General features: G+C 51.6%; 11 protein-coding genes across 11 annotated transcripts; 6 read left to right on the forward strand and 5 right to left on the reverse strand.

The window, feature by feature from the left end:
- Positions 1-64: 64 nt before the first annotated feature.
- SAICODRAFT_24264 (uncharacterized protein) lies at positions 65-2,266 on the forward strand (the record flags this gene model as incomplete). The annotated part of the gene is made up of 1 exon (XM_019166763.1): positions 65-2,266. One exon carries the CDS (start codon positions 65-67, stop codon positions 2,264-2,266), a length of 2,202 nt encoding a protein of 733 aa, XP_019025595.1.
- Positions 2,267-2,339: 73 nt separating this feature from the next.
- On the reverse strand, positions 2,340-3,676 carry SAICODRAFT_29573 (ribonuclease H-like protein). Its single transcript, XM_019167454.1, has one exon. It carries the CDS (start codon positions 3,565-3,567, stop codon positions 2,638-2,640), a length of 930 nt encoding a protein of 309 aa, XP_019025596.1. The 5' UTR covers positions 3,568-3,676; the 3' UTR covers positions 2,340-2,637.
- Positions 3,677-3,810: 134 nt separating this feature from the next.
- On the reverse strand, positions 3,811-5,098 carry SAICODRAFT_77966 (uncharacterized protein). The gene is made up of 2 exons (XM_019171090.1): positions 4,961-5,098; positions 3,811-4,902 (listed from the first exon to the last, which is right to left on the reverse strand). The coding sequence occupies exons 1-2, from the start codon at positions 5,016-5,018 to the stop codon at positions 3,827-3,829; spliced, it is 1,134 nt and encodes a 377-aa protein (XP_019025597.1). The 5' UTR covers positions 5,019-5,098; the 3' UTR covers positions 3,811-3,826.
- A 185-nt stretch (positions 5,099-5,283) lies between these two features.
- On the reverse strand, positions 5,284-8,932 carry SAICODRAFT_6225 (uncharacterized protein; the record flags this gene model as incomplete). The annotated part of the gene is made up of 2 exons (XM_019169900.1): positions 5,284-6,592; positions 6,645-8,932. The coding sequence occupies 2 exons, from the start codon at positions 8,930-8,932 to the stop codon at positions 5,284-5,286; spliced, it is 3,597 nt and encodes a 1,198-aa protein (XP_019025598.1).
- Positions 8,933-9,967: 1,035 nt separating this feature from the next.
- On the forward strand, positions 9,968-10,679 carry SAICODRAFT_211377 (uncharacterized protein). The gene has a single exon (XM_019166380.1). It carries the CDS (start codon positions 10,148-10,150, stop codon positions 10,541-10,543), a length of 396 nt encoding a protein of 131 aa, XP_019025599.1. The 5' UTR covers positions 9,968-10,147; the 3' UTR covers positions 10,544-10,679.
- A 45-nt stretch (positions 10,680-10,724) lies between these two features.
- On the forward strand, positions 10,725-12,556 carry SAICODRAFT_77974 (MFS transporter). Its single transcript, XM_019171091.1, has one exon. It carries the CDS (start codon positions 10,815-10,817, stop codon positions 12,492-12,494), a length of 1,680 nt encoding a protein of 559 aa, XP_019025600.1. The 5' UTR covers positions 10,725-10,814; the 3' UTR covers positions 12,495-12,556.
- A 99-nt stretch (positions 12,557-12,655) lies between these two features.
- On the forward strand, positions 12,656-15,284 carry SAICODRAFT_90225 (Cas1p-domain-containing protein; the record flags this gene model as incomplete). The annotated part of the gene is made up of 2 exons (XM_019171685.1): positions 12,656-12,842; positions 12,895-15,284. Exons 1-2 carry the CDS (start codon positions 12,713-12,715, stop codon positions 15,282-15,284), a joined length of 2,520 nt encoding a protein of 839 aa, XP_019025601.1. The 5' UTR covers positions 12,656-12,712.
- A 113-nt stretch (positions 15,285-15,397) lies between these two features.
- SAICODRAFT_77979 (beta-isopropylmalate dehydrogenase A leu2) lies at positions 15,398-16,576 on the reverse strand (the record flags this gene model as incomplete). Its single annotated transcript, XM_019171092.1, has 2 exons — positions 15,398-15,947; positions 16,002-16,576. The coding sequence occupies 2 exons, from the start codon at positions 16,574-16,576 to the stop codon at positions 15,407-15,409; spliced, it is 1,116 nt and encodes a 371-aa protein (XP_019025602.1). The 3' UTR covers positions 15,398-15,406.
- SAICODRAFT_211419 (uncharacterized protein) lies at positions 16,498-16,879 on the forward strand. Its single transcript, XM_019166381.1, has one exon. The coding sequence runs from the start codon at positions 16,594-16,596 to the stop codon at positions 16,837-16,839; it is 246 nt and encodes an 81-aa protein (XP_019025603.1). The 5' UTR covers positions 16,498-16,593; the 3' UTR covers positions 16,840-16,879.
- SAICODRAFT_90230 (uncharacterized protein) lies at positions 16,798-18,896 on the reverse strand. Its single transcript, XM_019171687.1, has 5 exons — positions 18,566-18,896; positions 18,424-18,511; positions 17,855-18,368; positions 16,958-17,805; positions 16,798-16,904 (listed from the first exon to the last, which is right to left on the reverse strand). The coding sequence occupies exons 1-5, from the start codon at positions 18,697-18,699 to the stop codon at positions 16,854-16,856; spliced, it is 1,635 nt and encodes a 544-aa protein (XP_019025604.1). The 5' UTR covers positions 18,700-18,896; the 3' UTR covers positions 16,798-16,853.
- A 332-nt stretch (positions 18,897-19,228) lies between these two features.
- Positions 19,229-21,607, forward strand: SAICODRAFT_70201 (uncharacterized protein). Its single transcript, XM_019170545.1, has 3 exons — positions 19,229-20,996; positions 21,045-21,218; positions 21,267-21,607. The coding sequence occupies exons 1-3, from the start codon at positions 19,268-19,270 to the stop codon at positions 21,566-21,568; spliced, it is 2,205 nt and encodes a 734-aa protein (XP_019025605.1). The 5' UTR covers positions 19,229-19,267; the 3' UTR covers positions 21,569-21,607.
- Positions 21,608-21,646: the final 39 nt, after the last annotated feature.

A 21,646-nucleotide genomic window follows, 5' to 3' on the forward strand; every position in this document is an offset into this window, starting at 1 on the left:
TAAGGAGGCGATCATGTCCACCTCCGACGACGACCATTCCACTGGCAAGTGCACCTCATCCAACATGCCGTCCTCTGCTTTCATTGATATTGATCCATGGAGAACCAGCATTTATTCCGTGACGTTTCTCGTACTGGCACTTTCCATCGTTGTCTCGACTCAGAAGGGCTCGATACAGCTCAACTCGGTGTATCGTCGATTCTTCTTGACGAATCAATTGGGCAATGCCAGTCCTGCTGCAGACCCAGCAGAGACCACGCATATAAAGCCCGCACGGCGGCCGATCACGACCGACATTGATAGAGAAAGACAGCTCTATCATATCCTTCAGAATCCCGAACGTCATCCTGACGCTTTACGGCGTGCAGAGCGATATACCGCTCATCGACTCTCACAGGCCTTGCACTTTAAGCATGGCATCTGGCAGCTTCCTGACACCTTCGATCGGCATTCACTCGAGACATTCCTAGCAAATGGTCACGACAACAATGTCCATAAGTACGAAGAGTATTGCCAGCGTCGGCGGCAGGGTGCTGGTCGTGAATTGTTCAAAGCAGATGGAAGCACTGGCTCAAGGACAGACAAGGAGAAGGACAAGGCTTTTGCAGAGTGGTGGCTTAGGCAATCCACTCCTGTCAAGTTTGTTGATGGTGCCTGGTTGTCAAGGATCATGTGCGTTCCCGTCCAGAACGGTGTTGAACGTGAGGTTCGTCGTGGTGCATGGCAAGTCATGTCTGAGGAACTCGGTGATGGCGCCATGGAGATGAACCACATAGCTATCTACGCTGATCTCGTCAAGACTTTGCCGAACCCCATCACGAACTCCGGAGATGAAGCTTCCTTCATTGCACCGGATATGGATCTTGACGATCCCCGTGTCTGGAGGGCTGCCACAACGCAATTAGCTCTGGGAATCTGTGCTGCAGAGTGCGAACTTCTTCCCGAGGTCCTAGGTTTTAACATGGCATATGAGGATCTCCCTCTTCATCTCCTCTTGACCACGCACGAGCTCCGTGAGTTGGGGTTGGAAGATAAGTACTTCACTCTTCATGTGTCTATCGACAATGCATCCTCGGGGCACGCTGCCATGGGACGTGAAGTTGTCTGTCGCTACCTTGAAAGTTTACCTGAAGGCACGGAGCGTGAGCAAGGCTGGAAGCGTGTCCGCGCTGGATATACATTGGCCGAAATGCTTCCTACCACGCCTGAGCGTGACAGCATTACCGAGAAGCTTGTCAAGATCCTGGGTGAGAAAGCTGAAAAGGGCGCTGGAGGCGTTCATTGCCGCTCAACTGTCAAAATTGGAGGCAAGACCATTCGCGACTGGCTTTGTCCTGAGGATGCCGTCCAGGGGTGCCCACCCGAGAGTTCTACAGCCGCGCATTTCCGTGCATTCCTGAGAGCCTTGATCGATAGCCGCTGGGTTATCCCAGGAGATCCGCAGAGTAGCCGCCTGTGTAAAGAACTAGAGTGGGGAGGCAGGATGTTTGGTGCATTCTCTGGCCGTGAGACGCAGGTGTTGACGACCTGGGTTGAAGGGTTGATTACTGAATCAGACAAGCCTGCGTTTGAGGATGCGGTTATGCCGAAGTACAACGCAGAGGTGGGCATTACTAGAGCAAACCCACCAAAGGAACGTGGTATTGGAAAGGCAGAGCTGAACAAGCTCTATCCCAATCTTCTGGGTGTATCTTGCTCGACTGTCAACGAGCTCATGTCCACCACCTCCGTGCCGCAGTCTGTCGTCCCTTCCACCATGGCAGCTGCCACCCGCCTCCTCGAAATGTGGCCGACTATCCCTGCGAAGTGCGCTAGTGATGTTGGCATGTCTGCTGTCCGTGTTCTTCGTGCTATATACGGGTTTGAGGACGTAGAAGGGCGTTGTGCCGGCATGGACGAGGTTCTCGAGCCTTTCAGTCAAGGATTGGCATTCAATGCCATGCACTTCCGACGTGATAGCGGCGTGGAGGTTGAGACCGAGAAGTCAGCGCCAGGCCATGCATCTGAGGTGGAGAAGGTGCTTATCGGCATCTCGAGGAAGCCCGAAGAAATGTGTGCAATAACTTGGGGATTGACGCTGTTCTTCTCTACAAAAATGTGGCCCTATCACACTTCCGAGAAAGAGATTGTAGAGCGAGTTCAGAAGGAGTGTGTTGAGATTATTAATAAGGAGCGTGAAAGAGACGGGTGGTGGCAGGACGTCTGTAGCGGGTGGAGCCTTGCTGGACACTTATGCGATAGTACATTTGATATGGTACAGGCTTAGGGTTTCTTGAGAGTATGTCTACTTTGGTTTGAGCTCGGAATGGTTATGGCGTTAACGGACCACATGATTTCGGAAGGGACATATCATTATGAGGGTTGCAGTAGCTACAGTGGCATCCTTTGACTGAATATATTTTAACACCACCAACTTCTTTGTTCATCCGAGAACACTAAGCAGCATCCAGCACTGCAGTATTCATGGGTATCAATGAGCTCGAGCTCACTCCGCCGGTCGTGTCATGGGCAATCCGAAAGGGTTCGCATCGCATCGCACCGCACCACTCTGTTACTCGTTGTTACGCCAAGTGCTGACGACAAGCACATTTTGTGCTTATGAGAACATGCACACGTGCCTCATTACGGTATTAGCAGTCAGACCTTTCCTGCAGCAGTCATTTCGAATTCTCTTTCAGCCTCGAGCTCTGCCTTCTTCGCGAGCACTTCCCTTATGCTCACAACCTTGATCTCCCTCTCCACTGCATCTATTTCAGATTGCTCTCCCACCCGGGTTGCCAACACTTCGTAGAGCTTCCAGCTGGCATATACGTCGTTCGCGGCATATTTCAGCATCTTTCCCGGCAGACTAAGTGATTCCCAGTTTCCACACCTTGTGGAAGAGTCCTTCGATACTGTACACCCAAGATGTTTCTCCGTCAGCTCGGCAAGTGAGATCATTCCGACACCTCGATTGTAATAGCCTGGCTCGGTGTATGCCGACCGGGCCACCCAGCTGAGCTCTACCAAACCCTCTGCCATGATTCCATAATCTTTATGAAGCTTCGTACCGTCTGCCTGGATATTCACGCCAGCCTTGAGTAGATTTGGATTCTCGATCCATTCTCGTAAGCTTGTCGGAAACCCGCTTTTGATATGAGGCAGATGAATCAAGAGTATCTTCTTCCCGTCTGTGATCTGGATCATGGAGACTTTGTGTGTGATATTCTTCCGCCGTTGCGGACGCCACTCACAATCAAAGCCGAATGTTGTGCCACGTAACGAACCGAGAGCCCTATCTAGCTCGGTTGTATTGCGAATGTACTCAAATTTGCATGTTGATGGGTACTCGAACGACGGTAGATTTGTAGCGCTCTTCACTTCCTTTACACCCATCTCACCAAGTGGGGGTTGTCGTTGTGTAATGGCAGGCATGGGAGACTTTGGCCGCGAAATACGGTCGAAGGCTGCGAAAGATGGAGGGAGTGGACTTGACGCAGTGGCTGTAGTGGTGTAGAAACCGCGAGTAGGAGTCGCGAGATGGAGATGTTTCGAAAGTATTGAAAAACGGAGACGCAACAAGCTCATGAAGATATGGGACAAAGGTGCGTGTTGAGAATGATCGTCTTGAAAGAGTAGTTCTATCGGCCTCCTGAAGAAGGGGCCTTGCCTTGATGGCGGTGTTGAGTGTGTAGAGTAGGACGTACACGGACCTACACACCAAGTAATGCGCGGGCAAATTCGGCATGTGTAGGTAACGTAGACAAAACAAAGGCCGGTAGGTGGTTGGAAATAATCAGAACCTTATCGTGAAAATACCAGCTTTGTTGCACAAGAACTAGGTTGTCTACGTCTTGCCGTACGACCCGTAGGGCACACTAGCTCCTTTACTCGCTACATAATCCCTTTCCAAGGGTTCGGCAGGGCTTTGCTCTTTTAACTCCTTCAACACCGTTTTCAGCCTTTCAATAGCACTAGGGACAATCTGATGATGAAGAACAATCCTACCACCACCGACCCTTAGGCCAGCCTTCTCGGCAGCGAGTGCGAAAGCTGACGGCTGAACACCCGCAGCCGCCAGGTCTATCCAGATCATATTGGTCTGCACAGGAAGCTGAAAAGTATATCCAAGGTCCATGAGTTCACCAGCCAGTTGCTTCGTCCGAGCATGTACCTCCCTAAGCTTACCGCCGAAGAAGACTTCTTCAATGGCAGTCCGAGCTGCACCTGCCATGATCCCTGTCTGCCGCATTCCTCCGCCCATTGCTTTCCTGAACCACCGTGCCTTTTTGATGAAATCTGCAGGTCCTACGATAACACTGCCCATGGGAGCGCCAATTCCTTTGGAGAGGCAAAGTGACATGGAGTCAAAGTACGATCCGTAAGAGGCCATAGCGATGCCAGTAGCGGCACTGGCTTCCCACAACCTAGCACCATCTAAGTGAAGCTTGATTCCTTCAGCCTTTGATAATCCAGCAATACGCTGAATCGCGGATAGGGGCATGATGGTTCCTCCAAGTGTATTCTCCAAGGAGATCACCTTTGTAGGCGCAGTATGGATATCATCGCCAAGGACGAGGCTGGCTTCAACATCTTCTGCTCTGAGATACACCCCGTTTGAGGGTGTCACTGGGCTTACCATCGCTTGACTGAGCATAGCCATAGCTCCGGCTTCCCATGCGTACACATGAGCCCGATGATCACAAAGAACGGAGTGTGGTGGTTGAGTTAACCATGTCCGTATACAGAGCTGATTGCCCATGGTACCTGTAGGTACAAAAAGGGCTGACTCTTTCCCTGTCAGATCGGCGACGAATTTCTCAAGCTCGCCAGTCGTGGAATCTTCATGATAGACATCATCTCCGACAGGGTAACCAGAAAGCGATGCAAGAATTGACGCAGTTGGCGTAGTTACAGTATCACCTGACATGGAAATAGTAAGCAGTTGAATCCCACAGTCACAGAAAGTCACATAACGTACTTCGAAAGTCGTAGCTCGGGGTCGGAGACGTTGCCGTTACACTGTCAACACCTGACATATTCCGAACTGTTATTCGCCGTAAGTTCACCGCTCGCGACTGCCTTGAGATGACCCTTGAGGTCCTTGGAAGATAACTCGTCATGGCCTGGATTTCGGGGTGCAGGCTTCAGCTGGTGTTCAGTGCGTCGTTGGACTTTGGCGCGCGCTAGGCAAACCTTATTTTCAATTGTACGCCTGGCTACATTAAGGAGCAAGGTTCGTTGTCCTTTCAAACATAGGTATAGATATTCTTTCTAATTCCATACCGACACGCTTCAACTGGCTTAGAACGCATATCGGATGCGCATATCCTCAATCTTCTTCTGTACTTCAGCAACCGTCCTGTCCAACTCCCCAGCAATCATCTGCTTCTTGTCATTTGGCAACAAAGCAAACCTTTCACAAAGATCACCATCAACAACGCTCTTGACTGGGACGTAGTAACCCCGGTACATCAAGTGATCTCGACCAGCCAACGGTGGATCCTCAGTCCTCATAAGACCTTCTAATTGCTGGAAGAAGTCGATATCCGCCTTGTCTTGGAATGGCGCAAAAACTCCCACAGAGCCCATCATACCCGTTGTCAGGAGGACATCACGTCCTCCAGCAACTAGCGCCGCCTTGTTGACCGACGTCGGAATATCGTTGACGAAGACATGTGCAAGATTATGCAGCTTGTGCGGTGCTCCTTGCAACTTCGGCTTCTGATGCAGGAGTGTCGCGCCAGAAGAATCCTTATCGGCCTCCTCAGATACATCCTTGGGAACACGTTCAACCCAGAAATTGCCAAATTTGTCACCGCCGGCAACGGTGTCGTAGTCTACCATGGTGGCAGCTGTGACCCATCTTGGCGTAGTGTCGTCGGCAAAGACAATCAATCGGTTGTCCTGGTACTTGTACACAGCGTACGATACAGAGTCCTGGATGTCACTGATAACGATCCTGCTGCCTTGTGACTGAAGTCGTACAATGAAGCTGGCCGCTGCTTCCAATAACTCGCACTTACGTAAGAGCTGTAGTTTACCGATGTCGTAAATCCGAAGTGTTTTCCCGACACCTGCAAGTAGGCGTCCCTGGAAGGAAATCAAGGCCATCGGAACTTCATCGGTCTTGGTTTTGTGCACCAACTCAAGTTCTCGTCCATCGTTCTTAAAACGATATACGTGGATGTAGCCACATGTCAGGGACCTTGGTGCCAACTGCAAGTCTTTGCCTGCACCAACAATCAAGTACGGCTCCTCGCTTTGGTTTTTGAATACAGCCGTGCAAACACTGAAAGCAGCCTCGTTATCCTCCAACTCGATCTTGCTCAGGACTTGGCCCGCCGCCGGATCCAGAACACTGATACACGATGCCCATTTACCCAAACCTGCCTTTGGCAACCCAAGCTGTGCCGGGGGGAGCGCATAGGCTTCCCCATTCTGCTTGCCTGAAAGAAGTTTCTGGCACTGCTGCAGCGAAAGAGCACCGTGGTCAGATTCCACGGTATAGAACAATGGCTGAGTAGGATGACGAACGAATCGTCTAGGCGTGTACGTCAACGGGATAGAGGTCTGCTTCAAGTTTTCGTTGAGTCGTTCAATGGTGAATATCCTGTTGCCGCAGTTAGCATATACTCAGAATAGGTGTCACACTTTCTGCCTACCTCAAGTTACTTCCTTGAACACCAACGATACCTTCAGGACATTGCTCACTTGAGAAGCTCCATCCGAACTCGAGTGGCTCGTATGACAACGGCGTCAAGTGCAGAGAAGACTGATAGGTATAGCCCAACCAAGATCTTGACGAAAGCGCCAAAACTGCTCTCTGTCCTTGAATCCCAACGTTGAACAGCTTTACTGGCTTTGATCCCAGGAACCGGGTACGAGTGTCGGTTAACTGACCAGTCACTGGATCCAGAACCGTTCTCAAGTAGACACCGTTATACAGACCGATGTGCAGGAAGTTAGTCCATGCAGAATATGAGTCTTCTTGCGAGATGATGCACAAAGCGCTCGCTGGCGCACTCAATGCCTGGACACTCAAGCTCTCCAACGTATTGTCAGGATCGAGGGAAATGATTCGGACAGTGGAATCGTCACAGGCGACTGCCAAGAACGAGTACCGTTGGCGCCCTTCTGGGACTTCACCAACAGCGAGCGCTGTTACAGTACCAGACATCTCCTTTCTCTCCTGGTACTCGTTCAAAGCACCTTCCGTGTCTAACTCGAAGTAAACCAACTCACCACTAGAAAGCGCGACGACGATCTGCCTAGTGTTCGTTGTGGCCTGCACGATCGTACGGTGCTGAGGGGCGGGCCACTCACTCACACCTCCATCCGCACGGATATGTCGGATGCCGCGAGGGTGAATCTGGACCAGCGCATCGTCGCCAAGCTGCTGCACTGCAATCGTAGGAACGTTCGACAAGAAACCACTCTCGGTAACTTCTTCGACGGTTTCACCGATGGAAAGGACCAAGGTGCCGTTCGTGAAGGACAGAACGATGTACGCATCATAGACATCACCAGATCGGAGCTTGGTGGTCCACACGGCCGTTGGTGCGGCAGGCAGATCCGACGCGACGATCTCGCTTACATCCAATCCATGTCTCAGCGCCCGGAAAGTCGACCTCGCACCGCGTCCACAGATAGTGTAAATTTGTGGTGCATCTTCATCCCCAAGGTTGAGCACCTTTGCGTCTAGAATAGGGCTCATGCTCTCCATCTCATCCACCAGCAGCAAATTATCCAATCCTCGAGGCTGGAAATACACTGGGTCATAGTTGAAGGCGTTCACCTCCGAATCTGCGCTCGTAAACTCGATCTCGTTATCATCATCGCCAAGCTTCTCGAACTGGTAGAGGTAGTGGTTGCTAGCCTCTGCAGCAACAAACAAGAATCCACTCTTCAAGATAACCAAACCACTTGCCACAGGAACGGTGTCAAAGTATTTGATCCGTACAGCCTGTACGTCCTCGCCATCGTGATCCAAGGTGACCTTGAAGAGATCTCCATCCTCCGTCTGCAACAAGTAGAAGAAAGCCCCTCGCATTTTATGCATCACACCAGCCACGATGAGTCTCTTCCTGTTCTTGTCCTCCAAAGCGCCCTGACGTCGTGGAATGGGGATTCGGTGTGCTCGCTTACCATGATGACGGTAGACGATGGAGTCCTCTGAGCATACCAGAACACCAGATGGACCGTCCGTTCCTCCTGGGACAGCAAGTAACAGATTTGCTGATCGTTCCACCACCTCGTTCCATCGTCTCACCACGTGGTTCAGACCAAGATCCAACTCGTAGTATACCAAAGTCTTTTGCACATCCTCGATCGCCCGACCCGTCGGATCCTGATCCACCTCGCCGTAGTCCACCTCCAGACACGCAAAAATAGGGTTCTCGTATCCCACATCAAGCCCAATTGACGCAAACATCAGCGTGTTCGCTTTGTGTGCCTCCAAGGGTGACGAAATAGTAAGGTTCGCCTGTGCATCGCGATTCAGAACGTAGACCAGCTTGTTCTTTTCCACCGAAGCAACCATACAGGCACGTCCCTTCGGATCAGTCGCCAAATATTGACCTGGAACCACTCGTCGCACTCCAGTCTTGCCGAATGTTTCCTGGTGTAGCTTCACGAATTTGTTGTTCTGCGGATTGTACTCCAAAATGACGATCCGTCCGGAATCGCTACCCACAATGATGTAATCCTTTGTTCCACCCGCTAATCTGAATGCCCTTAAACTTCGAATAATACCGAAAACATCATGCGAGAGAACTGTGTGCACCTTGCCTTGTGTTGGATCCGGCCGGAGAAGTTCGAGACGCGATCCGCGCGAGATGATGATCTCTTGAGTTTTCTGGCCGGAGAATTGTCCAATGATGGTATTGGTGATCTGCGTAGGCGGAAGGAGGGTGAGGGAGTAGAGGAAGAGGTCCGGAGCGATTGCGGCCATGGTGAATCACGCAATTGATTTGGAAAGACGGTTGCGCAGAGACGGACAGTGCTTGGAATATGCGGCGAGACTGTCGTTCCAGTCCTGAAGGTCGCTCACCGATGGCTGGTTTCCGGTACAATGCTCTCTGCTTCGAGGGCACTGTATGTTAACGTTACGGCGACCGGTGCGCGACCGCGTATGCGACCCCTGCATCACGTCAGTCGCCGGTATAAATTCGCAGAGTCGAACGCGAGATCCTTCAAATCTTCACAATTGCAACCAACATCCAAGTGTGCGTGCGATAGCAAAGGCTAGGATAGTGCAATACAATCCATTCGAACCGCCTTCCATTTCCCCGATCATTCCCTCCAACATGTCTCTTGCCTCGCTCTGCAATGCCTTTCTATGACATCGCATGAGCTGGATGCTCGCTAAACACGCTCCTCGGAGCATAGCTGAGTACGAGACTATATCGACGACTGCATCAGCGGTAGGTCGGCCATTGAGTACGGCGAGGTAGATGTTTTCTAGGTGACCTCATAGTCGTAATTATGGCTAGACACAGACTCAGTAACTTGGAGATCAATCTGTATTATTTCGAATCAAGAAGAAAGCTGGTATCACAAGAAAAACATCGTCGCCCCTTCCTAACGTCACAATTCCATCTTTGGTATATCGTCTACGCGTCTCAATACCATCCTGCATTTTAGATCATCGCGGCCAACCCAGCGAGAACAACGGCACCGGCACCGACAGCGACGCCCTGAGCACCAGATAAACCGGTAGAGGATGCAGCAGCGGTAGCAGCAGAGGACGTCTTGGAGGCGACGGCACTGCTGGCCTTAGAGGTAGCAGCGGCGGCGCCAGAGGCATGGGAGGAAGCACTGGCCGCGGCGGACACAGCGCTGGAAACGGCGCTGGAAACGGCGCTGGAAACGGCGGAGCTGACAACTGCAGAGACGGAGGAAGAGTCGGTGACGGAAGCAGAAACAGCGGAGGCGACAACACTGCTGGGGGCAGCGGTAGCGGACGCAGCAATAGCGGAAGCGTCGAGACTCACACCGGCAGCGGCGCAGAGGGACTGAGCGGCGGAGATGGCGGCCTGCTGGTCGGAAGAGGAGCAGGAGGAGAAGATACATTCAGAGAGGGTGGTGAGGAAGCCGGTGGAGCCGCAAATACAGGCGACATCGGAAGAACTGCAGGCTGTGAGCTGAGTCAGCGACTCCTCCAAAAATGAGGACGTGGGAGAAGGGACGTACAAAGACTGCCAACTTGGGTAGCGAAACAGGTGGCCGCACAGGTAGGAAGACCAGAGATCTGGGCGGAAGCGAGGGTAGCCGCACCGAGCGTGGCCAAGAGGGTGATAGTAGCAGCCTTCATCTTGAGTATAGAATTGATGGAAACAGCCAAAGGACGGCGGGGTCGAAAGGCCTTAAGTACCCACACCGCTACAATTACCCCTCGCGGCCGAGGCGAGACTTAAGGGATTTGATTGGCGTTGTTTGCGACATAGTAGATGCGTTTAATCGAGTTCGGTGGTTTCGGTTGTTGTTTCGCCTAGCCTGGGGACGTTCGACATTGACGACCCAAAAGGGAAATACGCGATATGAGGAAGGAAACAGCGTTTAGAGCGAGAGTTGCTGACTGACTGGGAAAACATGTTGAAATCCAATTGAGCAACTGTGATGGACAGTCGTCCTATTGAGGGTCTTTAGGCGAGAGCACCGGCCGGTGTGTTTCACATCTTGTGCCGCAGCAAGACGCGGTATGGGGGGTCCTCCCCGTGCCGCTGTTAATTAATCAATACCACCTTTGAAACGACGACCCTACCTTCACCAAAAACCCGTCTCTTCAACGTCTCTTGATCATTTGTTAAGGCGGTCGTCGTCGAGCAATCACAATGGGGCTCTTTATCCTCGAGCCCAACCTCCCGCCGGGTTCGCATGTTCCGGGCACGACCCGCATGCTCGACCACAATTTCAGAGACCCTGAGTTGGTCGATGCCTCGGTAGCAGGTCTCAAACACGGTACCGGTCGCGATGCAGACGTCGTACTCGTCCCACAACCCAGCGAGGACCCGAATGATCCATTGAACTGGAGTTTGCCCTATAGGGATTTTGTGTTGTTTGTCTTATGTACGGCGAGTGTCATCGCCGCAGTCTCCTCGCCGATCTTGGCAACGAATTCGCTCCTACTTGTCTTCAAATTCGGGCATACATTTGACGATATCGCGGCGCTGACGGGGTACAATGTGCTTATGCTTGGTTTGGCTGCGCCATTCTACTCCGCCTCCTCCAGGGTCCTCGGGAAGCGTCATGTGTATCTTTTGGGAACCATTCTCTTATTCGCTGGCTGCCTTTGGTCATCATTGGCAAATTCGTACAAATCATTTCTGGGATCACGCATCCTTCAGGGTGTCGGCATCTGTCCGTTCGAATGTCTGTTGTACACCACCATCGGAGACTTATATCACGTTCACCAGCGTGGAACAAGGGTGGCTCTCAGCACGATGGCGCTGTTCGGGTCAACATTTCTTACACCTGTCGTCACAGGGAAGTTGACGAAGGATCACGGCGGGAACATTCATTGGCCGTTCTACCTTTTGAGCGGATTTGCAGGATTGGCTATGGTCGCCGTTGCGGTCCTCGTTCCAGAGACTATTTTTGTGAGAGACAAGGCTTACGACACCGATATTGTCACTGAGGAGCATCTCAAAGCAAGTACAGAGCAAAGTGCTGTTGTACAAGAACAGTCCGAGAAGCCTGGCATAACTGCCACGGTTACCGCGCACCGGCAGGGATCTGATGCAAGCCTCCAAACGCAACGCAAGTCTTACTTGCAGAGTCTTCGCCTCTTCACTCCCTTGTGCTTACCCCTCCGCTTCTTCACCTTCCTCATCCGCCCCCTTCCTCTCCTGTTCATGCCTTCCATCTTCTGGGGTTGCCTCTCCTCAGGAAGTATGATCGCCTGGACGGTGATGCTCAGTGCCATCGTCGCAGAGCTATTCTCATTACCGCCGTTGTGGTTTGACGAAGCAAAGGTGGGATACATCTACGCGAGTCCCTTCACTGGTGCTGTAGTGGGCCTAGTGGTAGCCGGTATGTTGAGTGATTGGAGCGTCAAGTATCTCACGAGGAAGAACAACGATGTTTATGAGCCGGAATTCAGAATTCCCTTGATGGCGGGCAACCTCATTATCGGCTGTATGGGGTTGTTTGGGTTCGGCTTGTCGATGAAGGCTGGTGACAACTGGCCAGCACCGACCATCTTCTTCGGCTTGATGGTGTTTGGTCTCATCCTGGCGAGCACTTCATCTCTCGCTTACCTCATCGATGCTCATAGAGACTTGTCGACGGAGATCTTCGTCTGCTTGCTGTTGTTTAAGGGACTGCTGAGCTTCGGTCTGACATTGGTCGCATATGACTGGGTGCTGAAGCGAGGTGTGAAGGAGATTTGTGTGGTCATGGGATGTGTTCAGATCGGGATATGCCTATTGTCCATTCCCATGTACGTGCTGGGCAAGAGGAACAGGGCATGGATGGCGAGGAATGACGTGCTGAAGAGCTTGAAGCTGAAGTAATCATAATACCCTTGATATCCTAAAGTCTAATACGACTTATACAAACAGTTCAGTCAGGGTAGTTAAGGTTAAGGTTTCTGCTAGTGTTGGACTTGGCGAATCCAATTTGAACTGTAGCTAGAGTCTGCGCGCGCGTTCTCGAGGAATGGGGAAGGCCAAACACAACCCCACACAACCTCAACACCATACGTGTCTACCAGCTTAGGGGACTGCCGAGGATGGTTGCAATAATCCCTCAGATGTTAGGCTCGGGGAAACGTTCACTCTCTTTTCCCGCTGCCGCGTATGCCGTGTATGCGGCTATTGCGGTCGCTGTCATCTTTCGTTTCTTCGCTGCGGCATTCAATCGTGAGTAGCTTTCCAAGACATGGCTATATCGGTAGCTAACCGATATTCGAAGAGGATCCATATCACTGTCGTTCACTGGTAACGAAAGGAGCATACCTCGACCCAGTACATGCAAAGTCATGGCAGCCAAGTGGTTGCGTGCTTAAATCATACGCAGCAAAGCCCAAAGGACAATCCATCACATCGGCATCGGAATGCCTCTGGGGAAAACGAGTGATGTTTGTCGGAGACTCCACTGTGCGGGAAACCTTCTGGGCGTTTGTCAAATTGGTTGATCCTGCCAACAACGCGGAAGGGGGGTACATTGCTGCGGACAAGAAGCACGAGGATATCAGCGTTTATGCCGGTGATGTGAAGATGCAGTTCTTCTGGGACCCGTACCTCAATGGTACTGGTCTGAAGGCATTGGACTGGAATGCCAAGCAGACTGATGAGTACCGACGGTTTGCCCTTGCTGTTGTTGGCTCAGGACTATGGTTTGCGAGATACGGCAGTGACAACCAACAGACATCCTACATTCAATGGAAAGATGCCATCGACAATGCTGTCTCAAAGATGGTCATGGCTCAGGAAGCTTGGGGTCCGTTTGTGCCGGGCAATGATACCTTCGTTATCCAGGGTGTGGAATACCCCGACACGAACAGGCTTGACCTGTCGCGGAAGGCAAGTATTACGACGCAGGAGCTCGAGGCTATGAACAACTACCTGCACGATCTCAGCCGGAAGCACCCGAAACTGAACATCATGTTTGCTGCGGAAGAAATGTCCCGTAATCGAGTATCGCGCGGTAAGGACGGCTTGCACTCTACTGCTTCCGTAGCTACTGAGAAGGCCAATATACTGTTGAACCTTAGGTGCAACGCTGCCAGCACTCTCAGAAGGAAGTTTCCTTTCGATGCAACTTGCTGTGCAACGTACAACAACGCAAACTTGGCACAGCTACTCATGGTACTCGCCATTGCAGTCGCAACACCTCTGCTCATCGCAAACTACCACAGCATCAACGATTTTGCCTCTGCACGTGTTTATAAGGCTTTGTTGGCTGTTGGTCTTGTAGTTTTGTACTGCTTTTACGCCGACCGCACTCACTACTTCGAGAAGATCTCCAAGTACTACACGCAGACCTCTTTTCTCGGCCTCTCGTTCATCGCAGCTGCTATTGCTTTCGCAACGATTACTGAGTCATCCAAGGACCAGCCATTCCTCGCCCGTGACCAAACGGATGAATGGAAGGGATGGATGCAGATTGCGATTTTGATCTATCACTACACCGGTGCCAGCAAGGTTGCTTGGATCTACAACATCATCCGAGTATTGGTTGCGTCGTATCTCTTTCAAACTGGCTTCGGACATTTCGTCTTTTTCTATAAGAAGGGCGACTTCAGTCTGAAGAGGGCCGCGGCTGTGTTGTTGAGGCTGAATATTCTTCCATGTGCTCTTGCGTACATGATGGACACGGATTACCTCTTCTACTACTTCAGCCCGCTGGTTACGGTTTGGTTTGGGGTCCTCTGGTGTACGATGAGGGTTGGAAGTCACTTAAACCACAACAACCTTTTCATGGTAGGCAAGCTTCTGGCGTCAGCTGTGTTGTTCACGCTTATCATCAAAGTGCCGTTCTTTGTTGAGGGTCTTGGCAAGCTGTTCAAGGCAGTCGCCTTATTGCACGGTGACGCGAAGGAGTTCAGATTCCGTGTGGCCTTGGATCTGTACACCCCGTGGGTGGGTGTGCTAGTTGGCTTTGCATTCATCAAGTCTTCCGAGCAAAAATGGACGAGTCTTCCTTCTTGGCCGTGCATTCGGAAGCTGGCAATCGTCGCGTCTGCAGTCGTCATCCCAGTGTTTGTGTGGTTCGAGGCGACCCGGGAGACCAAGTTTGTATACAATGCTTGGCACCCATACGTCTCTTTCCTTCCTATTCTGGCGTTCATTGTGCTGAGAAATGCCACCCAGAAACTTCGCAATTCGCATTCAACGGCTATGGCATGGATCGGGAGGTGTTCCTTGGAAACGTTCATCCTCCAATTTCACATCTGGCTGGCAGGTGACACCAAAACTCTCTTGATTGTTACCCACCCGGACTGGTGGCTGTTGAATTTTGTTATTTCCACTGTTGTGTTCTTGGGTGCTTCCTACCTTGTCAGCCAGAAGACTGGTGCGCTGACGGAGTGGATCATGGGTGTGGAAAAGAAGCCGGTTGCAGCCCTGCCGACGGTGAGAGATACTGCAACCGTACCAAACGAGGGCGATCACAAGGGCAAGAGTCTTGCGCTTGTTGTGAAGACCGAAGGGGAGGCCATTGGGCAAGGCGAGCCAGATACTCCAGTCAGGCCCACCGCACCACGAGTAGGAACATGGGGACAGTTTGGAAAGGATTTGAGAATCCGGCTTGCTGTATTGGGTGCGGGATTGTGGGTTGTCAACTTGGTTGCGTCTATCTGAACATACCCCGGATCTAAAAGATGAATGGAGGACGCAACGTTTAAACACTTTTTAGGATTCGATTTTGCATACACCTTATAACATACACTTGAGATCTATCTCACACCGTTTTGGAAAAACATCTAAGCCAAGGTAGATTCGAGAACCTTGCAAACAGCATCACCAATCTGGGAAGTGGTAGCGTCACCACCCAAGTCCTTGGTCCTCAAACCCTGACCACCGATCTTCTCGGAGTCCAAAACCTTCCTAACAGCATCCTCGATGGCCTTAGCCTCAGCCTCCAAACCCAAAGACCACCTCAACAACAAAGCAACGGACAAGATGGTAGCGATGGGGTTGACGATACCCTGACCGGCAATGTCGGGAGCGGAACCGTGGATGGGCTCGTAGAGACCGTTCACGCGGGACTTGCCATCGGGGGTAGCGTTGAGGGAAGCCGAAGGAAGGAGACCGAGGGAACCAGGGATAACGGAAGCCTCGTCGGAGAGAATGTCACCGAACAAGTTCTCGGTAAGCATGACACCGTTGAGAGCACGGGGGTTCTTGCAGAGGAGCATGGCGGCGGAGTCAACAAGCTGGAACTTGAGCTCGACATCGGGAAACTCCTTGGACATGATGTCGGAGACGACGGTACGCCAAAGACGGGAGGTGGCGAGGACGTTACTGTAGATCATGTTAACATATGACATGACGGGCTTGGGCACGGATCAAACGTACGCCTTATCAATACAGTGGACTGGCTGAGGAGGGGTGGTAAGCATAGCCAAAGAACCAGCAAGACGCGTAACACGCTCAATCTCCTCACGGCTGTAAGGCATAGTGTCGAGGGCGAAACCAGAACCGTCATCCTCCTTCCTGTCACCAAAGTAGACACCACCGACCAACTCACGGATCATAGTGATATCAGTACCCTTGCAGACGTGCTCCTTAAGAGGAGAGTACTCGATCAAAGACTCGGAAGCGAAGTTGCAGGGACGGATGTTGGCGTAGAAGTTGAGCTCCTTGCGGATACGGAGCAGACCCTGCTCGGGGCGGACCTTACCGGTTCCCCACTTGGGTCCACCGACAGCACCAAGGAGGATACCATCGGCAGCCTTACAAGCCTCAACGGTTTCATCGGGGAGAGGGTTGCCGGTCTCGTCGATGGCGATACCGCCGATGTGGGCGTACTTGAAGTCGAACTTAATGTCGGACTTGACCTTCTGGAGGGTCTCGAGGACCTTGACGGCCTCGGCGGTGACCTCGGGACCGACACCGTCACCGGGAAGAACGACAATGTTGTAGTTGGTCATTACTGTTTATTGATCGAATGGATCCCTGGGACCTTATGATTACCTGTATGGTGGTGACTCCCTCGGACGAAAGCTCGGTCCCTATAGTCGAAATCCAGGGCGCGCGGGCCGTGTCGGCAGATCAAGCCGCGAGATCGTCGACGAGGACGATTCTATGGCCAACACCCATTCTCAACCGATTCGAAGGACCAAATACTACAGTCTACCATTGCAGTTCATGGGGAAAGGTGAACACTAGCGTCAATTTAGGGTCTAGATACTAAGTTTCCACTTACGTTTAACGTTTTTTTGATAGCTGTGAAAAGGCAACTTCTATGCAGCTCTTAATCTGTAAAGTACCAGTTAGCATATGTCCATGGACAAGGTAAAGAGTCGCCATACCTCTCGGTAGCTCAGCACCAAACAACTCTGCTCATCCCTGCTAACGAGCATAACCTTTTCGTCGCTACCCACATCCAACTTGTTCAAGCAGCTTAGTACGTGAGCCATGTCCACCACTGGATTGCCTTGTTCGTCGACCTGGTGGAACACATAGTCCCGAAAGAGCTTGATTAGGTAGCGATCACCAGTCTCCGACCATTGCGGGTCATGGTCGTATTCTGGTCTCTCATTGATGAAGCCGAGTTTGGTGAGGAGTCGTGCGATACGACCGTTTTCCAGTTCACGGGCGAGCGCAGCCTCGATATTGTCATTGAAGTGAAGGGCGGAGTTGAAGTCTTGTATGGTATGGTCAGCGATGAGCGTAACAATTTCCGAAATCGTCTTCGTCGGCGAGGGTTTGGAGATGAGATAGACGATGATATCCTTCAACTCCACAGAGTAATGTCGGGAAATGAAATCCACGGCTGAAGGAAAGTCATTCGCAGCCAATGGCGATCCACAAGCAATAGAGACGATAAGTCGACCGAGTTGTAGGAGGTCATCCTGCTGCCATTCTTCGAGTGTACCTCCAGTGTCGTACGCAAGGACGTCGACGATACCCAAGCAGTTCAGTCTGATCCGCATTTTACTCGTCATCAGGATCTTTGTCGGGTCGATGCATCGTGCGGCCAGCCCAGCAGCATGGATCGTCCTGAGGGCTGAAGTGATCTGGGTGATATAGCTCCAGATAACCTTTTCTGGGACGGCAGCCTGGCCTTCGTATTTGGCAACATAACGGGGGCTCGGTCCGAAATGGGTGTCGTAAAGCGTGGTCGACAGGGGATGGAAGTCGTATGCGAAGACAATAGCTGTATGCGCACGTTAGTTAAGTCCAAGCAGACCTGGCTGGGTACGTACAGTTATCTCCAAACGCCTTGGTCGTGAATGCTTCGTGCACGGTCACAATACTGGCATTCGTCACCCGTCTCCACTGCTCAATCAATCCAATCGCTTGCTCCTTGACAAGCCTAAAGCCCTCTATCCGTCTAAGCGCATACGTCTTCCCAGTAGTACCAGAAAAGGCCTTGTACACCCAACTGGGATACCCAAACACCCTAGTGTCCTTTTCGCGCTTCGTGTCTAGTGGTACGAGCGAGTGGTATACATGCACAGAGCGTGGCAAGTTCAAGTCACCGATCGTCTGTAATGTCGCGGCACTCTTTCTTTGCAGCTCTTCGCGGATGTTGTCTGATAGAAAGAAGCCGTGTATCGTGCGCTGGTATGGTAGGAGATCTGAGCGGTGGGGAGGCTGCGCCGCGTAGAGATGGTATTGGAGGGGTTGGTAGGGCTGCATAGATGGTTGGTAGTACATCGAAGCGGATGGGTTGGCGTAAGGGTTCATGTTGTCAGGAGGAGCAGAGTACACTTGACTCTGAACCAAGGAATCATTAGCTACATTCACGGCGTCTTTCAAGAAGCCAGCGTACCGGATCCATGCTCATCTGACTCATCTGCTGAGTGAATTCGGGGGCAGGAACGCTGCTTGCAGCGAAGCTTGTCGCTGAATCGGCGCCGCTTGAATGCATTCATCAATTGCTGCATTTACCCATGTTTCATGTGCGAACATACCCAATGAAGTCTTGTCCTGGCTTGAATTCAGGCGCCAAAGCAACCATGGAGCTCTGCTGTGTCTTTGGCACGAAGACCGGAGCATCCCTTGCGAGGGACGCAGTGCTCTTGAGCGGTGACGCGGGTTGGAACATTGGGGAGTCAATCTTGAGCTTCTTTGGTGTTTCGGGCCTTGATGGCACGGGGGATTGCTGTGAAGTCTGTTGCTTGTTCTTCAAAGGTCACATTGTCAGCACAAACCATGTCAATGGCCGACCTGAGTGAATGCTGTACCGCGTCGTGGTTGAACATGCAGCCTTTGTCCGCGAACTTGCAAAAGCCGTGAATGAGGGCTGTCATTATTCGACCTCCGCCGGCTGAGGGTGAGCTGCAACCGAAGGCTAAGCCAAAACGTTCGTGGGACCTATGGGGGGGGGGGGGGGAGATGTGCATTCGTTGAGGCTCACAACGCGTTTCTAGTCGAGCCTGCCGTAAGCTCGCCGAGTCAGATCCTATGCAAGAACATAGCGTGTCCTGAACGAGGCGGTTGGAACATTGAGCCTCCCAACCGAACGATTGCTACCTGGTATAAGAATAGATGGTGGTCCCTTCGCGGTCGGTTCGTGTGCTGTACGTCCCATGCAAGCGGCTGCACGATGCTGTCGTACAACGACCGCCGCGTCTCCCAAAGAGAACCTCCGCCAGTGAACCCTACGAAGGGCGATGAACGCCCAGGGATATGCTCAAGGACAGGCGTTCACCATTTTGAATGAAAAGGTACTGCCTGCGCCTGCACGATTGCTATCATGGTGTCCTACAATGGACATAATTGCGTTCGTTGCCGATACCAGCACAGTGTCAGTGCATCGCATGAGCGGTCAGCGAGTTTGGACGCAAGATGTGAACGTCAGAGTTGAATGCATTGCTTGGAAGCCGGATGGTAAACTCCTGGCAATTGGCTTGGACAACGGGGCTACTTTGCTCTGCGACGTGAATGATGGGAGCGTTGCGCACAAGATTGATGCATCATACGCTTTCGGAAAAGTTTGCATGGTTGGCTGGGTACAGGAAGATCCAACTCAGCGACAGAGGAAATTTCGCCGACCTGATGGTCAGGACATCGAGAAATTCATGCCACGGTTGAACAAGATCACTTCGACAAGCAAGGCAGGCGCACATTCGGTTTTGGATGCTATCGTGCAATCCGCAGATGAAGCGGTCATGGACGTTCTCATTGCAGCAGACGACCAAGGCCACCTGCACGTAAGCATATTCGGTACGTTTTTCCTGGGTACGGTGACGCTGCCGGTGCCAGCACCTGCACATCACTCGTCGACCTCAACTCTCTCTACACACATTATCACCGTGGCGGACAAAGGAGTTCAGAATCGACAATGGAGTTTGCTTGACATGTCGTTCTTCCGTCATTACAATGTCTCAATCCGCAACCTAGCTTCCATCTCAACCAAGGTTTTCTCGCTGATTGCTTACTTGGCAGAAGCCTTTGAAGCAATGACCGCCGAATGGAAGGAAATGAAGCGCATACAGCAGCTATACATGGAAGCTTGCGTTGAAACGATTGAGGAACACGGAGCAGGGCCTGTGACGCCTGTCATCGAGCTGTTCCAACTGCTGATGACCGGCATTCCCAGTAGTGTACTCAGGGAATGGCTGACAGATCGCCTAACGGAAAGAGGATTAAAGAGATGGGAAAAGGCAAGCGTGTCAGGTTATGCCGCCATTCGGAGACTAGTGGTGGAGCATGTTCATCCTGCCCTCGACCGACTTGCCTTGGCTTTGACAAAGTTGGAAAAGCTGTCGAGTGATCAGTCTCTTGATTTACACCGACAACACGTTCAAAGGTGTCTCGACCTTCATCGCATGCTTTTCATGCAGTCACACTTTCTTCTTCGAATTATGAACGAAGAAGACGTACGATTCAAGTCTTTCGCGGCCTGGTTGAGGTTCATCTTCGATGAGATCAGCCCGGTAGAAGGTGCTCCTCCACCTAATGATGATGCGCCTGATGAGATTGATGCAACCAAGGTAGCGGAGTTCATTGTGCGATGTTTACCGCAATCACGGATCAGACCGTACTTCGAGAATGAGGGGCCCGCTCTGCCACGTCAGCAGCGACCTGAGGAGGCTTCAGATATTAAGATGTCGAAGACGTTCATGAACGACTGGTCTATTCAACAGATCGAAGGAGACGCTGTCTCTGACGAGGCTAGTTTGGAGAACATCCTGAAGACCCTGAGATTGTCCTCCATCGAAGTATTCCGCGCGCCAGCGCAAATGCTACGTGAGAAAATTTCGATCCACCCGCAAAAGTTATTGGCAACAGGGAATCCCGAAGGTAGATCTACATCATCTATTTTACGAGTTGTTGAGCGCGTGAATGAGAAGGAAGTCTTCATGGCCTACGACGTCACTCATGGTAGTGAGCGTGCATGTAAGTAGAGCAATACTGTCATACAATTAGCTGCTAATGCCTAAGCAGTACATGTCCACCGATATCTTATAAGGGAAGAGTCAGGGTCAGACGCGAACCCGTGTTCTACATTACTTGTGGGCATTGCGGTAGTGAACCTTGAGGCGAACGGGGAGCCATGTGAGGTCAAGGACCTCGCATTCGTCGACGACCAGTCGATGCTCCTTCTGCTATGCACTTCAGGTATACGTTTGGTTCCGATATCTTACGTCAGCTCTAATCGGCCTATAGATAGCTCAAAATATGTTCTTTGGGCCTTGGATTACTCCTCGTTAACGTACTCCCCTTTGGCTGAGGGAAGTGTGATTACAACCGACATTCCCTCACAGCCTCTGCAAACTTCTAGGAAGCACTGGTTTGATGCAGCTTTTGTGCCAAGGGCAATTGCGGTCAACGGTCGAGCTGGACGACGGATTGGATGCGTGATGGCCGAAGAGCAGCAAAGATACCTCATCTTTGACCTAGATGCTGATGACGAAAGCGAGGACGGAACTGCGCATACTGATGAAGAAGAAATCGATATGGAAGAATAATAGAGATGGTTTTTGGGTTCTGCGTTCTACTTTGGAGTCTTGTTACTATTTTTAGCTACTAGTCAGATACCCCGGATT

Source organism: Saitoella complicata (assembly GCF_001661265.1).
Source record: "Saitoella complicata NRRL Y-17804 unplaced genomic scaffold SAICOscaffold_6, whole genome shotgun sequence".
Lineage (NCBI taxonomy): Eukaryota > Fungi > Ascomycota > Saitoellomycetes > Saitoellales > Saitoellaceae > Saitoella > Saitoella complicata.

Excerpts from the sequence above, each read along its gene's own strand:
- SAICODRAFT_77966 (XM_019171090.1), bottom strand. The coding sequence starts at position 5,018 with ATGTCAGGTGTTGACAGTGTAACGGCAACGTCTCCGACCCCGAGCTAC. Across the intron at positions 4,903-4,960 it reads CCCGAGCTACGACTTTCGAA|GTGATACTGTAACTACGCCA; the intron begins GTACGTTATGTG and ends TTTCCATGTCAG.
- SAICODRAFT_211419 (XM_019166381.1), top strand. The coding sequence starts at position 16,594 with ATGGATCCCTGGGACCTTATGATTACCTGTATGGTGGTGACTCCCTCG.
- SAICODRAFT_29573 (XM_019167454.1), bottom strand. The coding sequence starts at position 3,567 with ATGAGCTTGTTGCGTCTCCGTTTTTCAATACTTTCGAAACATCTCCAT.
- SAICODRAFT_70201 (XM_019170545.1), top strand. The coding sequence starts at position 19,268 with ATGAACGCCCAGGGATATGCTCAAGGACAGGCGTTCACCATTTTGAAT. Across the intron at positions 20,997-21,044 it reads TCATGGTAGTGAGCGTGCAT|TACATGTCCACCGATATCTT; the intron begins GTAAGTAGAGCA and ends ATGCCTAAGCAG. Across the intron at positions 21,219-21,266 it reads CCTTCTGCTATGCACTTCAG|ATAGCTCAAAATATGTTCTT; the intron begins GTATACGTTTGG and ends ATCGGCCTATAG.
- SAICODRAFT_90230 (XM_019171687.1), bottom strand. The coding sequence starts at position 18,699 with ATGTTCCAACCCGCGTCACCGCTCAAGAGCACTGCGTCCCTCGCAAGG. Across the intron at positions 18,512-18,565 it reads CCAGGACAAGACTTCATTGG|CGGCGCCGATTCAGCGACAA; the intron begins GTATGTTCGCAC and ends AATGCATTCAAG. Across the intron at positions 18,369-18,423 it reads GTCAGATGAGCATGGATCCG|AGTCAAGTGTACTCTGCTCC; the intron begins GTACGCTGGCTT and ends TCCTTGGTTCAG.
- SAICODRAFT_211377 (XM_019166380.1), top strand. The coding sequence starts at position 10,148 with ATGAGGACGTGGGAGAAGGGACGTACAAAGACTGCCAACTTGGGTAGC.
- SAICODRAFT_77974 (XM_019171091.1), top strand. The coding sequence starts at position 10,815 with ATGGGGCTCTTTATCCTCGAGCCCAACCTCCCGCCGGGTTCGCATGTT.